Source organism: Telopea speciosissima, chromosome 4, assembly GCF_018873765.1.
Source record: "Telopea speciosissima isolate NSW1024214 ecotype Mountain lineage chromosome 4, Tspe_v1, whole genome shotgun sequence".
NCBI lineage: Eukaryota > Viridiplantae > Streptophyta > Magnoliopsida > Proteales > Proteaceae > Telopea > Telopea speciosissima.
In genome coordinates, this window is record NC_057919.1 from 24,574,670 (window position 1) to 24,589,975 (window position 15,306).

The following is a 15,306-nucleotide window of genomic DNA, read 5'->3' on the forward strand; positions in this document are numbered from 1 at the left end:
CCGAATATGGCCCAGATTCAGACCCAATTTGGAGCCTCATTGATGTACCAATACTGCATCACAAAATCTTTGAGTTCCTAGTACAATCTAGAGCTAAAGGTTTAGCAGACATTGAAAGTATACCAATTGGGGAACCATGTGTACATATTCATATACATATATACCTACAAACAAACACACAAAAATATGCAAGAAAATAAATAAAGAATATATTAGAGTTATAGGATAATTATATTCTTTTGGAACTTAAAAGAAAATTTTATAGGATAGTTATTCGACCAAAAATGATGTATGGAGTGGAATGTTGGGCAGTGAAGGAACAAAATATAAACTAACTCAGTGTAGTTGAGAATTGAGACAAGGATGTTGAGATGGATGAGTGGCAAAAATAGAAAAAGATAAAATAAAGAATGAATATATTTTAGTTAATTAAGGGTTGGCTGGGAAGATGAGAGTCAATATGTACTAGTACATACTGGTATCAGCGAAGTTGACTGCTGTTGGATCAACTTTTTATTTCCCTGTCTGACGCACAAATTATCTTTTAGGTTTCATTCCATTCGAAGTTGAGACAAATATAGCAGAGATTCTTATGCAGATGGTGCATCTTAAGATTTTTGAAAGAGAGTGTAGGAGGGGAAGGGAAGTGCCAATTACTGCAAAATGATGGAGATACCATTTCATTATAGTGAGCTAAGATCATGCCATGTGGCACCTGAGGGGAGTTGCTATCAGACTGTGTGGCCCATGCACCATCACCGGGCCAATGAGAGCACATCCGTGGGCATCCAATAGGGGTGGGATTTTTCATTTCATGGGGACAGGATGGTCATTTAGCCTTTCTTATGTCTAGACAGGCGCATACAGCCTAACAATCTTCTTTTCCCTTCTTTTTTATTTGGATAACAAAAATATTTTTGAGTATTAAGTTTCCCTTCACCCATGGAGAAGGAATTCATAACTCTATAATTGAACTCTTGTGTCATCATTAAATCTCACACCTATTGTACATGGTTAAAAATGTTATAATATTTTTACATGTGGGCTTATATTAATTGGGTTCTTGGGCTTTAACAAAACCAAGCTAATTGGTTTGTCTAATCAAGTAAGGCATACAGGCTCTAATAAGTTTAATATGAGTTGGATGGTGTGGGTTTTTGAGTCGACCTTTGGGCTTGTGATTAGTGGGCCCATTAAGAAACTCTATAAATAAAGAGTTAGGTCCCTCCTCTAACCTTGGCATTCCAACCGCACTGATTTTATATCTGGGGAAGGTGAAAGAATCACGCTGGTGGTGTTCTTCCTTATGCATCTGGTTCTCTCATCTAGCTAGTGATTCAGAGGGAAATAGAGGAGAAGCATCTTGCTCTAAGGATCTACAGATTTTCGCTGCGCATTGTTGTGACCATGGATCCCAAACAAGGTATGCTTTGATCAATATAGTTTCTATCCATTGTTATTAATGGTTTGGATCAATTTATGTGATCCAGGACATAAATTGATCCAGGACTTGTGGTTTTCATCTCTTTGAAGATTTAATCTCAACATGTGGTATCAGAGCTATCATAGATCGGATCTATAACCCTAATTTGATTTACAGTTGATAGATTAAAGTTTAGGGTTGAATCATTTTTGTTTATGATTCAATTAATTTATTTGTTTAAAATCTGCATATGGATGGATTGTTGTTGATCAGAATATGGATTGATGGATAGCTATTGACAAGGATTATGATCACAATGAATCTGACCAAACAAGCATTTTTTCTTTTTGTCTGTTTTCACTTTCTGGATCAAATGTTGAGATTGTTTTCCTAATGGGATATAAATTTGTCTATTGATTGAATCAATTCTCTATTGATTGCTAGACTCGTTCAAAAGAGAAATCAATGGATTTGACTTTATTTGTTTAATATACTAACATGATAAAGGATTGATTCACTTCCTTTTTTTCTCTTTCTCTTTAATGTTTCTGCAATTGAGTTTTTTTTTTTATTTTTTAAAGCAAACTCAAAGTGATATATATCAATAAATTATTCTTGTATTTATTGATTGAATCAATTACAAGAAAATAGGCCGATACCTTCTGTAACAATCTAATCTTTATGGATTATTAATGTATTGAACAATGTTATTGACATCTTACATAATTTTCAAGACAATATTTAGCCCCTTGTCTTCAAGTCTGAAATTGGATGATTTTGGTTTATTGTGAGTAATTTCAAGCATATTCCTGAAAGAGTTCCATGAATTCAATTGGGTTATAGCTGCCAAAGTGGTCTTCCTTGTTATTTGTGAAATATCAGTCTCATACGGTAGATGGATGTCTCTAACTCTGATGTATGGTCATACACCCAAAGGTGGTGATCATGTGATGAAACTTGGAGGATCACATAGACAACATATGGTTGGGAGCTGACTAACCCAAGAGGTCTACACACCCAAAGTGGTAGATTATCGAAGTTTAGAAAATGTTTCCATGGCCGCTATCATGTGGAGAATTTTGCAACTGTATAGTGTGAATTTAGCCCAAAGGTGTTTTCATAATGATGCATATGACTTTTCACATATGACTTCTCAAGTGGTGTACTTCTATGGTTCAAAGTCACACCATACTTGCATTGTGCTAATAATATACATTTTTTTTTTTTTTCAGTCATCTTTTCTGTCAAACAATAATATGGTCACAATTAAGGTTCTCACTAGACCAAATTTTAAGAAATGGAAAAATGATGTAAAGTTTACCTTGGAGATGACAGATGTTCACACATCCTTTGTTATGAATAAATCAGCGGATCTCACTCATCAAAGTACTGAGGATGAAAAATTGGTGCATGCTGCATGTTTGAAGAGTAATCACATATGTTTACTGTCCATTAATAGATCAATTAAGGATCACCTGAAAAGTGGTTTGCCTACTGATTGCACTGCTAAGGAAATGATGGCTACAGTTGCATTCAGGTACCGGGTCTCATTGAATGCTGAAATAGGAACTCTTATGCAGGAACTTTCTAATATGAAATATGATGGTTCTGGAGGTATTAGGGACTCTATCATTCGGATGGGGGATTACCAAACCAAACTCAAAGCCTTAAACGTTTCTCTTCCCGACCCTTGCATTAATCATTAAGCCTTAAATATCTCTCCTCCTGATTTTAGGATTATCAAGACCAATTGCAATTCCCAAGACAAAACCTGAACCATTAATGGCCTAATTTCTAGAGTTGTTGTCGAGGAAGAAAAACTAAAGAAAGAAAACTCAAACTTCCTTGTTTACTTCTAGCTCCAGTGCCCATAAGGGTAAGAAGGCCAAACCCCATACTCATAAAGCTATTGAAAGAACCAATAAGGAGTCCGGTTAATCTAGCAATTTGGGTCCTAAGAAAGCCTCTTTTAAGAAGGAGGATAGTCACTGTTTTTTTTGTAAGAAGAAGGGTTACATGAAGAAGGAATGTCTTAGGTACAAAACTTGGTTATCTAAACGTGAGCTTGCAGGAATAAAACATACTCAACTTTTTTTTATGACTACTATTGTTGTTACAGAGTTCTCTTCAAGTTTATTAAAATTAAAAATCATATCAAAGAGAGACTTAATCGGAGAAAAGATAGGCTAGACAGTACCTTGCAAAAAACATCCGAAGGAACAACCATTGCAATATCACATATAAAGATTAAAACCCTTTGATAAGAAGAAAACATTAGTAACACATGCCATCGTAAAATCCATTATTCACGTATTGATGTTTGTAATTTTAAAAGAGAAACAATTTGTCTCCCATATAGGTAGGGGTGTCAATGGGTCGGGTTGGGCTGGGCCTGCCCTAAACCCTAACCCAACCCTAGAGGCCTTAACCTAAACCCTGACCCGATGCCACCCGACCCTGCTAGGGCCAAGAAACCCTCAACCCAGTCCCGACCCTGCCAGGGTTTTTCCTGACCCGACCCGACCCTGATTGACCCTGGTAGGGTCGGGCAAGGTTGGGTTGGCCCTGATTGACCCTGACCCTGACCCTGATTTTGTCTGTAATCCCATGTGCTTTTAGGGCTTTTTTTGTCTTTTGTTTTTTAATTTTTTTATTAGGCTATATATATAAATAAATATTAGACCAATATATATATGCAATATTATATACTTATAATTAATACAGGATCGGGTTGGGCCGGGCCGGGCTAAGCCCGGGATCTAAACCCTGACCCGACCTGACCCTGCAGGGCCAGACTATAACTAAACCCAAACCCGCCCTCAAGGTTGAAAAATCAGGGTCCGATCCGGGCCTGGCTCAAGGCGGGTTCGGGCCAGCAAGGCTTTATTGACACCCCTACACATAGGGCTACAACAAGGCCGGGTTGGGCCAGGCTTTTTAAAACCCCAACCTAACCCTGAATCCTCATAACTTAACCAGGCTCACCCTGACCCTGACTTAGGGCCTAAAAACCTCAACCCTGGCCCTAATCCTGACGGGCCCAGCCTAGCCCAAGCCCGCCCTAATTGGATGTTGATTAATAGTAGAATTCAGAAACTAATAGCAAAATCAAATAAAGAGAGTTAATTAACAGATACTATTGTGTGTAATCTGACCACAAACTAAATAGAACATTGCTGGATCTTGCAACCAGAAACAAAACAAAAACTAAGTTAACTACGGAAAATATTGTGTCCGTAAGATTTTGAACTTCTTATCAAAATAAAAAAAAATTAAAACAAAATAAAAAAAAATAAAAAAACACAACCGAGGTGTTGCTTGAAGAGGTGTGTTGCTGCAAATAGTTCACTTGGCCTTTAGGTTTAGAGAAAAAGAGGGAGACTCAGAAAAAAGAAAGAAAAAACACTTAACAAAATAAAAAAAAGAACGTAAAAAAATTTACCGAAATAAGAAGAGGAGGTGACGCCAGAGGAGAAGTTGCTGGAAGATGAGGTGATGATGTAGATGTCGCCTAAGGTCCTGGGCCTGAAGAGGAGGTACTCAGTAGTTTGTAGGTTCTTCTTCTCTTTGATTTTTGTTCTTCTTTTGAAACAAAAAGTAGGAGACGCAGATAGCAAGGAAAAAAGAAACCAAGAAGAAGAAGAAGAAGAGGAAATAAAAAAAAAACTTACCAGAAGAAGCAATCGCGCAGAGGAATGAAATAATGAAATAGTCAAGCAGTGAGCAGTCGCCCGAGGGATAAGGCAGAATCACAAATACGAAACCCTAAACACTTTCTCTTCCATTTTATTTTTTTGATATTTATATTTAGTTAACCCTTGCTGCTGTTGGATCAACTATTTATTTCCTTGTCTGACGCACAAATCATCCTTTAGGTTTTATTTCATTCGAAGCTGAGACAAATATAGCAGAGTTTCTTATACAGATGGTGCATCTTAAGATTTTCGAAAGAGAGTGCATGAGGGGAAGGGAAGTGCCAATTAATGCAAAATGATGGAGATCCCATTTCATTGTAGTGGGCTCAGATCATGACAAGTAGTACCTAAGGGGGATCGCTGCCAGGCTATGTGGTCCTGACACCAGCGCGGGGCCAATGAGAGCACATGCATGGGCATCCAATAGTGGTGTGATTTTTCATTTCACTGGTGTAGGACGGTCATTTAGCCGTTCGTATGTCTAGGTAAAGTCACACACAGCCTAACAACCTTTTTTTTCTTTCTTTTTTATTTGGATAATGAAAATGTTGTTAAGTATTAAGTTTTCCTTCACCCATGGAGAAGAAATTCGTAACCCAGAAATTGAACTCTTGGGTCATCATTAACTCTCATTCCTATTGTAAAAGGTTAAAATTACCCTTCTCATCTACTCAAATGGTCAGATCTCCATAGTGAAGAGAATCTAGGTCTTATTTTTTTCTTAAAAATATAAAAAACAATGCAAAATGGCATTATAGAGTGCATACTAAGTTTTCCTTGAGAATAAAGAAATCTTTTATCAACTAGTGATATGACCATATGATTGGGGTGTCCATAATTGTCACGACATATAGGTTACCCAAGGTGTTGAATGGGACCTAGATGCAAAGTGCACTAATAAGTTTCCCTTCACTCATAGAGCACAGGGTCAAAAATACTCTAACCCATGCTAATCCAAAGCGGTAGATATTCTTAGATGTGGAGATTTCCCTTCACCATGGCTGTAGAGAAATTCAATCCTAATAGTAAGGGTGTCAATTGATCTAGTTTTGATTATTCGATCCGGTTTTGATGCAATTTTCATTTTGACAAGGTAAAATCAAAACCAAACCAAATACGAATCAACCAAAATCAAAATCGTTTTGCATTCAGCCCACTTTTACCGGTTTCTATTCGGTTTTTGTTATCCGATCCATTACCGCTTTACATGCAATTTGTAGTGCCGGTTTAGGGAAATGGTAATGAAAACAACTTTAGGTTTTGAAATCCTATATATTCATGTGTTTCCTAATTCTCTCCCACTCTCCCTCGCTCATCCTATCTCCCATGCCAATGTGATTTAAAAAAAACCATCCCATCTTCACCCCATCTTTCTTTTCCTTTCATTTTCTTTGTTTTTTCTTCTTCTCTATCACATAATAAACAAACTATTTCTTCCAAATCCATTTTAACATGAACCATCATTTTCAACCAGTACTTGGAACATATTTATTATTGGAAAGAGACTGTTGCCCGGGCCGAAAGCACGTGCTGGCCAATGGGAACATGCATGCAAGCATCATCCTGAGCAGGTTTTGACTTTTTCATGGGGACAATGGGGTACTTTCGTGCACTTCTGTGTCTAGGTGCAAGAGCCAAGCGGGCCATGAAACCAAATAGCATTCTTTTCCCCATACATTATATAGTTAGTACCAATACATTTTACAGATTTATGTTTCCTGTATGATGCAAGCACTATTGTTTATTAAATTAATTATTATTTTATTAATTAACCCAATTGACGCATAGGCTAGTATTCAAGTGAGGTACTGATTTTTATTCAATTTAGAACCGTCGATTTTCCTGTGCAAATCAAAACCAAACCAGAAAAAGAATCTATAAAATCAAAACCGAGTCATTTTTCTACGTTGCTATTCGGTTTGATCATAAATGGTCAGTTCCGGTTTTGATATACGGTTCTGGTTCCATTTTAACACCCTTACCTAGTAGTATTATCATTTAAAGCATTCGTTTGTTCAAGAGCTATTCCACTGCAAACCAATGCCTAAGTGGACGGAATGGTGTTACATCCCTAGTTCAGGGTCAGGGTTGTTGCTTCAGCATGAATAGTAGTCACAAGCAAACCATATAAAGTCTCAACTGGGAGTGTAGCTCCAGTCAACAGAGATTTCTGAAGCTTATACTAAGCTGAAAGTATGTACATCTGTTTGCTACTTAAGTCCAAACCAGTCTTTACGAGAAGCTGCTGCCCTTGGGTGCATCTCCTGTATTGACCTATGGTTCAACAATTTTTTCACTAACTTTCCTGGTTTGCAATCCATAACCCTCAATGTTGTGACTACAGAGCAGAGAGAGAGAGAGAAAGGCAAAATGTAGCATCAACATACTCCATTGAATCTCATCTTCTTTCCCCATAAAGACTGAAAATGGACATGGTTACATGTCTCCTTGCCTTACAGACTTGCCTGGATATCTATTTGTGTCAATAGGTAGCTTTGATCACTGGAAAAAGAGCAAGACTAGAATTAAGCAATTCCTATCAAAACAAAAATTACAACACTACAAGGGGCAAGAGGGAAGAGAGAAGGTATGGCAGACATAGACACCATAAAAGAACCAAAAAAAATATAAAGATAAATATGTTGAGAACAAATGAAAATACAAAAACTGCAGTGACATGACGTGATGCTTCCACCAATTCACCGGTAGTTTCTGTAGGCAGGACTGTACATGCAGCTCTCCGCATACTCAACCAGATTTTCTGGTTGAGGGAGACGGGTTGCCAAACCTACATAAGCAAGCATTTTGGATATGGTTAGTTTTAATTGTAGATATGGGATGGGGCAGAGTTTGCGTGACCCGACTCCAGTTACTCACCTAATTCATATGCTTTAGCAGCTACACTAGCAGCAATATGAGCAGATATCTTTCTGATATTAGAAAATGGAGGATAGATAAGGCCTTTGTTGAAATTCTCCTGTGTCACCTGTGCAGCTAATGCTTCCGCTGTTTCAAGGAAGAACCCAAACAAAAATGCTAGTTAAGTGAATATTCATCTGAACTATAATACAATGGGAAAAAAGGGCGCCACATATGTTCCAAAGTCTAAACATTTAACACTTATCCTACTCAATGGACCTGTATCTTACACAACCATATGGGTCTTGCATTTCAATAAAGTAGTTAAGAGGACTTTTAGAAGAAACTGTATAGTCCAGCGATTAGCAATAATTAAATTTACTTCAATCTGTGGTGAACTTACAGGCTGCCAAAAGCATGTCATCATGCACACGGATTGCACCGGAAATTATCAAACCCAAACCAAGTCCAGGGAAAATGTATGCATTGTTTGCCTGAAATCATTCAACAGGAAGACATTAGTATAAGTCAAGTCCTGTTAGGGAGATATTTCCATCTAAGGTAACCCAAAAGATAAGAAAGGTATAATGTTAGAACCTGGCCAGGTACAAAAACCTTCCCATCATATTCAACAGGGTCAAATGGACTCCCACTGGCAAAAATTGCACGGCCCTGCAAATTGAGAGAGAGTATTCAGCTTTCCTTTTTTATTTATCATCATATGTTCTCTTATATGTGATGCATCATGTCTTGCTCAGTGAGCAATAGAGAAAAAAGATCTATTTCATATTACCTTACTCCATGTGTATGCTTGTTCAGCTGTGCACTCAGACTGTGAGGTCGGATTTGAGAGAGCAAGAACAACTGGTTTCTGCATGCCAGTGGTTAATATCAATGTCAGCTTCTACCACCTGAAGTATAATTAGAGAGGGGGAGAAATGGAAAAAGTACCTCATTGAAGGAAGCCATAGCCTCAACCACCTCCTTTGTAAATGTTTGGCCTGCCCCTGAGGAACCGATCAACACAGTTGGCTTGATTGCCTGAGAAGGCAACACCAGGTTGTAAAGTAAGATTTCTAAACCGTCTTGCAAATCACACACACACACACACAGAGAGAGAGAGAAAGAGAGTACTGACGTTGACAGCATCCAGAAGTGTCTTAACAGGTTCATGTTCATGAGCCCAAGGTTTTTTGAACTGTTGAAGAGACTCCTTTCGGGAGTTAACAATCAATCCCTGCAATGGAAACAAAATTACAATAGAAACTAGAAAGAAAAGTGGAAATAAATAGAGTTAATCTGGTTTTTAAGCAAGAACTTGGAAGTGCTCAGTTTTCCATTACCTTTGAGTCCACAAGCCAAATTTTTTTACGACTCTCTTCCAATGGAGCTTTTGTCTGCAAAGAAGATAAAAGATAAATCTCATTGCATCAAAGAATCCTTCTACATAAAAATGTTAAACAAATGACTGCAGCAAGTTACCAACCTGTCTTGACATCTCAAGAGCTATAAGTTCAGCAATACCAGTACCAGCCTGCAATCACAAAAGAACAGCACTGAGGTATACCAATAGAACTTTAACTTGTATATAAGTAACTTAGGATATTATCTTGATGTAGAGAAAAGAAAGCAAAAACAGAGTAATAAAATAATTATATTGATGCAAGGCCCCAAACTTGGAAAATTGAGAGGTGAAAATTTCTGAGGAAGTAGACTCTTTTATAATTTGATAGCATGATACAATTATGAGAGGTGAATTTAAAAAAGAACTTGGGAGGGGGAAAGCCTGAAAGGATCCAGCTCAAGTAGGAGGCTTCAGTGTGTACAAACACATCAATTACTCATGTGTTCATATTTTTTAAGTTTCCTGTTCCCCATTTATAGGCTGCTACATTATTGAATGTATCACAGGGGGATGTTGAATAGTGATTATATTGGAAACTCGGGGGAAAAGAGTAGTGGAGATGCACCTCTCCAGCACCAAGAAATAAGAACGTATGCTCAGCCAAGGTTCCTCCAACTAACTTCAGTGCTGCAACAAGCCCTGCAAGGACCACTGATGCTGTTCCCTACAAAGGGAAAAAAACCATAGATTGAAGTTTAAACTCATGCTTCCCAGAGAAGTAACTAATACCATCAAATTGAGAACTTACCTGTATATCGTCATTGAAAACAAGATGCGTTGTCCTATATTTTGCAAGCAGCTCAAAGGCATTGTGGTTTGCAAAATCTTCAAACTGTCAATTCAATAAAAAAAAGTTCAGAGGGTCTATAATAGCACAAAGAAGCTTCGAGTCAAGCTTCAGAAAGTTGAAAAATTACTCAGTTTATTAATCTCATTGAGATCCTGAACAGATGGCACCTGTATGAGGACTTTCTCCCCATAATTCTGCTTAACTGCACACATGAATTCATGTAGAAGTTCTGCATATTCCTATAATCAGAAGGTACATAAACCATATTTAGTATAACAAGAAATTACAACCATAGAGATCCTGTAAGTTTCTCATCTTAATTGACCCTGTAAGTTGTATGACCTGGCCAGTTGCCCTCTTCTGCCTGAGTCCAATGTAGAACTCATCCTTCAACAACTGCTCATTGTTTGTACCCACATCAATGGTTACAGGCAAGCACTGCAAATGGTAAAATCGAACAAATAAATCAATTTTTATTACTGAAAAAAATAAAAAAAAAGCAAAGGATCATATGATCTGAACTTGAGAACTGGGTTGAGCTGGATTAGATTAGCCTCTGCTCCATGTGAGGGGTAACTTATGCTACTGACTTGCCAATGGCAAATAAAATTTCACATAAATGGGGAAGAAATGCAGTTGAATCAAGGACTAGTGTCGAGCCTATCCAAAATGCAAACCAGAACCAAGATATCATATTCACCAACTGAGATTCTAGTTTTCAATAGCTGATCAATCAAAGTAGGCAGTCTCAATTATGGAAATGCTTACCGAAGAAGGACGTACACCTCCAAGTGCTGTATATAGCGCTAGTTTGCCGACCGGAATTCCCATCCCCTGAGAACATTTCAAACATTGTCTCAATGACTCCCAGGACCAATTAAGATACAAGAGACAGAAACATTCGCCAATTGAAACCAATATTTTAAATATTGATGGTCATGAATTTAAAAAGAACTGCTTCACATTATACCTGGCATCCAAGATCCCCTAGCCCCAAAATCCGCTCACCATCAGTTACAACAATAACTTGGATACTTTTCTCAGGCCAGTTCTTCAACACCTCAAGAATCCTTCCCCTGAAAAAAATGACTACTTCTTGGTAAAGAAGAAGAAGAAGAAGAAGAAGACATGAGTTAGAAAGAAAAGAAGTTGTGTTTTGAACAGCCATACTTCTCTTTCAAGCTGACGTATAAACCCTGTGGACGCCTGAAGATGCTTCCATATTTCTGGCAAGCCTCACCAACAGTTGGTGTGTACACAACAGGAAGCAATTCCTCGACATGATCAATGAGAAGCTTGTAGAACAGCCTTGCATTCCTCTCCTGTAAACCAAGACAGAATACCCATATAAACCAAACATTCAAAGACCCAAATATACCATCAAGTTAAACACAGAATACAATAATTGACCGGGGTGCTGGGTGAGTGGCAACCTGAAGATCCATCATGGCAACGTATCTCTGCAATGGCACATTATATTGACGGATATTATTCATTATCTTCCTCTCCTGATGATTAGTATTATGAAAAGAGAAAGGGTTAGTGGACCATTGTTTCAAATTTTGCAAAAGAAAAAAGAAGATTGATAATTAATGTCTGAACTGCATCACAGCTTTAACAATGCGACAACCTGAAGTTCTTGAGATACAACTGCTGGGGGAAGAAGGCCACGCAAGTAATGAGCATCTCTCTCTTTCTCAGAGAAGGCAAGCCCTTTGTTGTGGTGTGGATCCCGCAACAAAGTATACCCACTTTATCATAAGGAAAAACAAGAAAGTTCAGAAGATTCAGCTGAAGAAACAATCTACAGATCCCCATCTTACAAATGTACAGCCTAGGGAGTTTATGCATTACAGAGATGGATTCACAAAGAATTAACAAATTGAACATCACATTGGACAGAACAATGTCACCAACACCACAATAAAACAAAGCCACAGAAAGCCTTGTAAAGGTGAAGTATCATTCTTACTGAAAGCTTAACATAAACAAAAAAGTTTAGAAGATTCAGTTGAAGAAACATAATACTGATTCCAATATACAAATGCATAGTATATGAAGTTGATGCATAGAACAAAGGATCACAATTTTCCCAAAGAACTGATTCATCAAACAGAACAATGTTTCTAACACCACAATCTAACAAAGGAGCTGACGGCCTAGTGAGCCATATCCTTCTGATGGAATTTTTTTTACTCCCACCTGGATCAGTAGAATATTGAAAAGAAATTTCCTACTGATAAAAGTAGACCACTTTTCAGAAGTTGTTTGACAAACATTATTTGGACGGCCATCCTCAATCAATTAAAAAGGAGAGGTTAAGAATAAGAGCTTAGTAGTTTACATTTTTCACTTTTTTAATAATATCAATAAAAAGTTGTTTACATTTTTTTTTGGTTGGGGGGGGGGGGGGGATATGATTGCACAAAAGTGATTTACACTGCTTATGCAATGAAGCAAGAGAACCTGTTGACAAGCAATAGTGTTTAGATCAGAGCACATCATGGTAGTAAACTTTGTGTTTTTGCCCTCAAAACCACTAAGAGATGGGTGAATAAGCCAGAGTGGGATGCAAAGATGTTCAAAATAATGAAGAGGTTAATATAGTCCTCTTTTGCAACTTTAGAAGGATAATGACCCAAAGAGGTGCCATTCTTTTTTTAGTAAATTAACAGAATTTACTGCAGGGGAAAGAGAAAGAGAGAGAGAGGTGCCAAATAAAACTGAAAGCGCCAAAACATCGGAAAGCAACGTTCCTGGGTTCAGAAATCAACCAAAGTAGACACCTTCGAAGAAATTTAACAAACAATAAATAAAAGGAATGGACTAAAAGGTACAGAATAAACAAAACAACTAAAATGCTGACTACGAAACCATTCAACCCCTCTCTTCCTAAAGTAAATAATTCCATTAAATTTCATTTCAGCTACCACAAGAAACCAAAATATAATAAAGGAAAAATCTTCGCGTTTGTTATTTCCCCCAATATACTAGATAGATCCAAAAAGAAATGTATAGACGAAACAAATAGAAATCCAAAATAAATACGTAAACAGCTTTGCTTTGCTTCTGGTCACATCGATTTATATCTATTATACAAGTTCTTCAGAATGAAAGGGACGAAGAAAAAGAGAAAAAGGTTTAAGTAACATAAAATTCCTTGTAAAACAGATGACCACCGTCAAACAGTTGGAACGATAGGGACAATCAAACGCACGAAGCATATTAAAAAGCAATCAAATGGGAAAGTAACCAACAGAAAAATAGAGAAAATTGGGAACAGAGAAAAGGGAGGGGCTCGTTGAAATCATCGAACACCAACCCCACCAAGAAATTAAAAGAAAAAGAAAAAGAAAAGACTTTTAGTAAAGAATCAAGGAAAATAGATAAACAAGTCTTGAAGGAATGATCGATCTATCTCTCACCTAGCAACGGAATAGGTCCAAGGGGTGATGGGATGATCTTCGGAGGCGGTATCCTCACCGTGGGTGTCTTCAACTCCTCCGCCGACAGTGGATTTGGGGTCCAAATCCAGAACCGAAGCACCTTCTCTCGTCTCTTTCAGAGTGCTCTCCATCACAGCCCTAATCTTTCTCTCGCCTGGTCGACCGTTGGAGCTCACAGCTACCACCACAGCTGATGCTTTTCTCTGCGTATTAGAGAATCTAGAAATGCCAGATAAACTCGTAGAGTTGTTGTTCTGCTTACAATCAAGAAACAAAGACAACCCAACACCTCATTTTATACCAAATTTTCAATAAAAAAACTAAATATTGATTCCATTTTTTGAATCCGAAATCAACAGAAAAAACATTTTTCTTTCCCAATGTCAAAAAAAGCAGAAGATAGACCAGGGCAGCCATCAAATACCAAATGTGAACGAATGAAAAAACAAAAAATTGAAAATTTCTTTTCTTTCTTTCTTTCCTTCCTCTGGTCATGCTGTAAAAATGGGCTTACTAAAAATAAAAAATTTCGAACTGGGTTTGATTTATATTACCAGGAAACTGCTTCTGTTCAACGAAATCATCGCGACGGAATTGAAAAAAGAAATGGGAAGGAGAGACGTTCGCTTTTAGTCCCCGGTCGGCGACCGTAACTTTAAGAGAGAGAAAACGAGAGGAGAGAGAGTCTTCTGAGCAATCTACCTTTCCTTTCTATCTCTCTCTCTCCCTCTGCTTCTTCTTACTCTTGTGCTCTGCGACAGACTGCGATTACTTTTTACAGGAGGAAGAGAGGAGTGCAGAAGCAATTGAAGTAAGATATATATATATAAGAAATGTCGCAATGGGGCAGCTTCAAAGAGATTTACAGGTCTGGAAATGTACTTTTATGTAATTAATCAACAAAGGGGAAAAAGAACGAAGGTGATGTGAGGTTGTTTGGCTTCCGTTGGTTACTGACTCGACTGTTCCAGTCAAGCTGAGCTAAGCCGAGCCGAGGCAAGCCGATTCATTCGCATCTCAGTCTAAACTAAATTCCACGATGGAACATGATTGCCTGGTCGGCGTGAGGCACGAGCTATTTCTTATGTTTTTTGTCATGCTTAATTACCAAACTATCCTTTTGAATCTGATAATAAGCAAGGTTTTAGTTATCGGTATCAGTACCGCTCTCACCCAATATCGGGTTTCGATGTCGATATTGATAAAATACTGATATGAATTTGAAGTGTCGGCTAAATCATAGGTCAATACAATCATATCAGTATCGTATCAGTATCAATATCGATAGTGACATCAATATGGCCATTAAGGGTGTCAAAACAAAACTGAAATCGTTTACCGAAATCGAATTGAATCGTTTAAATCGAAATCGGTAGACCGTTTAGTTAAATGGTCTGGTTATGGTTTTAGAAATGACACTGTTTATTTAATCGGTTCGATTCGATTTAGATCGATTAATTCAACAGTTTCAAACCATGTAATTCAAATATAACTGATTATAACCAAATTGTCTAACCGTTTAAAAACTTAACTTTTTTTTTTTTTTGGATAAACAAAAAATCAAAACCTAACAAATAGCAATTACTAAGCAATCACGTTTCTTCATTAATGATTTCTTGTTTTCAAGAAAATAACTAATAACTTAGCAAGTAATAAGTAAATAATTATTGACTAATAATTAGCATTAA

At 37.5% G+C, this 15,306-nt stretch overlaps 1 protein-coding gene across 1 annotated transcript; it reads right to left on the bottom strand.

Annotated features, from left to right (window-relative positions):
- Window positions 1-7,744: 7,744 nt before the first annotated feature.
- Window positions 7,745-14,333, bottom strand: LOC122658690 (NADP-dependent malic enzyme-like). The gene is made up of 20 exons (XM_043853749.1): window positions 14,173-14,333; window positions 13,598-13,872; window positions 11,803-11,923; window positions 11,606-11,680; window positions 11,343-11,494; window positions 11,143-11,248; window positions 10,941-11,006; window positions 10,515-10,610; window positions 10,340-10,411; window positions 10,131-10,214; window positions 9,948-10,046; window positions 9,464-9,511; window positions 9,321-9,374; window positions 9,116-9,214; window positions 8,929-9,018; window positions 8,771-8,848; window positions 8,575-8,649; window positions 8,381-8,471; window positions 7,996-8,124; window positions 7,745-7,906 (listed from the first exon to the last, which is right to left on the bottom strand). The coding sequence occupies exons 1-20, from the start codon at window positions 14,200-14,202 to the stop codon at window positions 7,818-7,820; spliced, it is 1,929 nt and encodes a 642-aa protein (XP_043709684.1). The 5' UTR covers window positions 14,203-14,333; the 3' UTR covers window positions 7,745-7,817.
- Window positions 14,334-15,306: the final 973 nt, after the last annotated feature.

Excerpts from the sequence above, each read along its gene's own strand:
- LOC122658690 (XM_043853749.1), bottom strand. The coding sequence starts at position 14,202 with ATGATTTCGTTGAACAGAAGCAGTTTCCTG. Across the intron at positions 13,873-14,172 it reads TGAACAGAAGCAGTTTCCTG|AACAACAACTCTACGAGTTT; the intron begins GTAATATAAATC and ends GATTGTAAGCAG. Across the intron at positions 10,215-10,339 it reads GGGAGAAAGTCCTCATACAG|TTTGAAGATTTTGCAAACCA; the intron begins GTGCCATCTGTT and ends TTGAATTGACAG.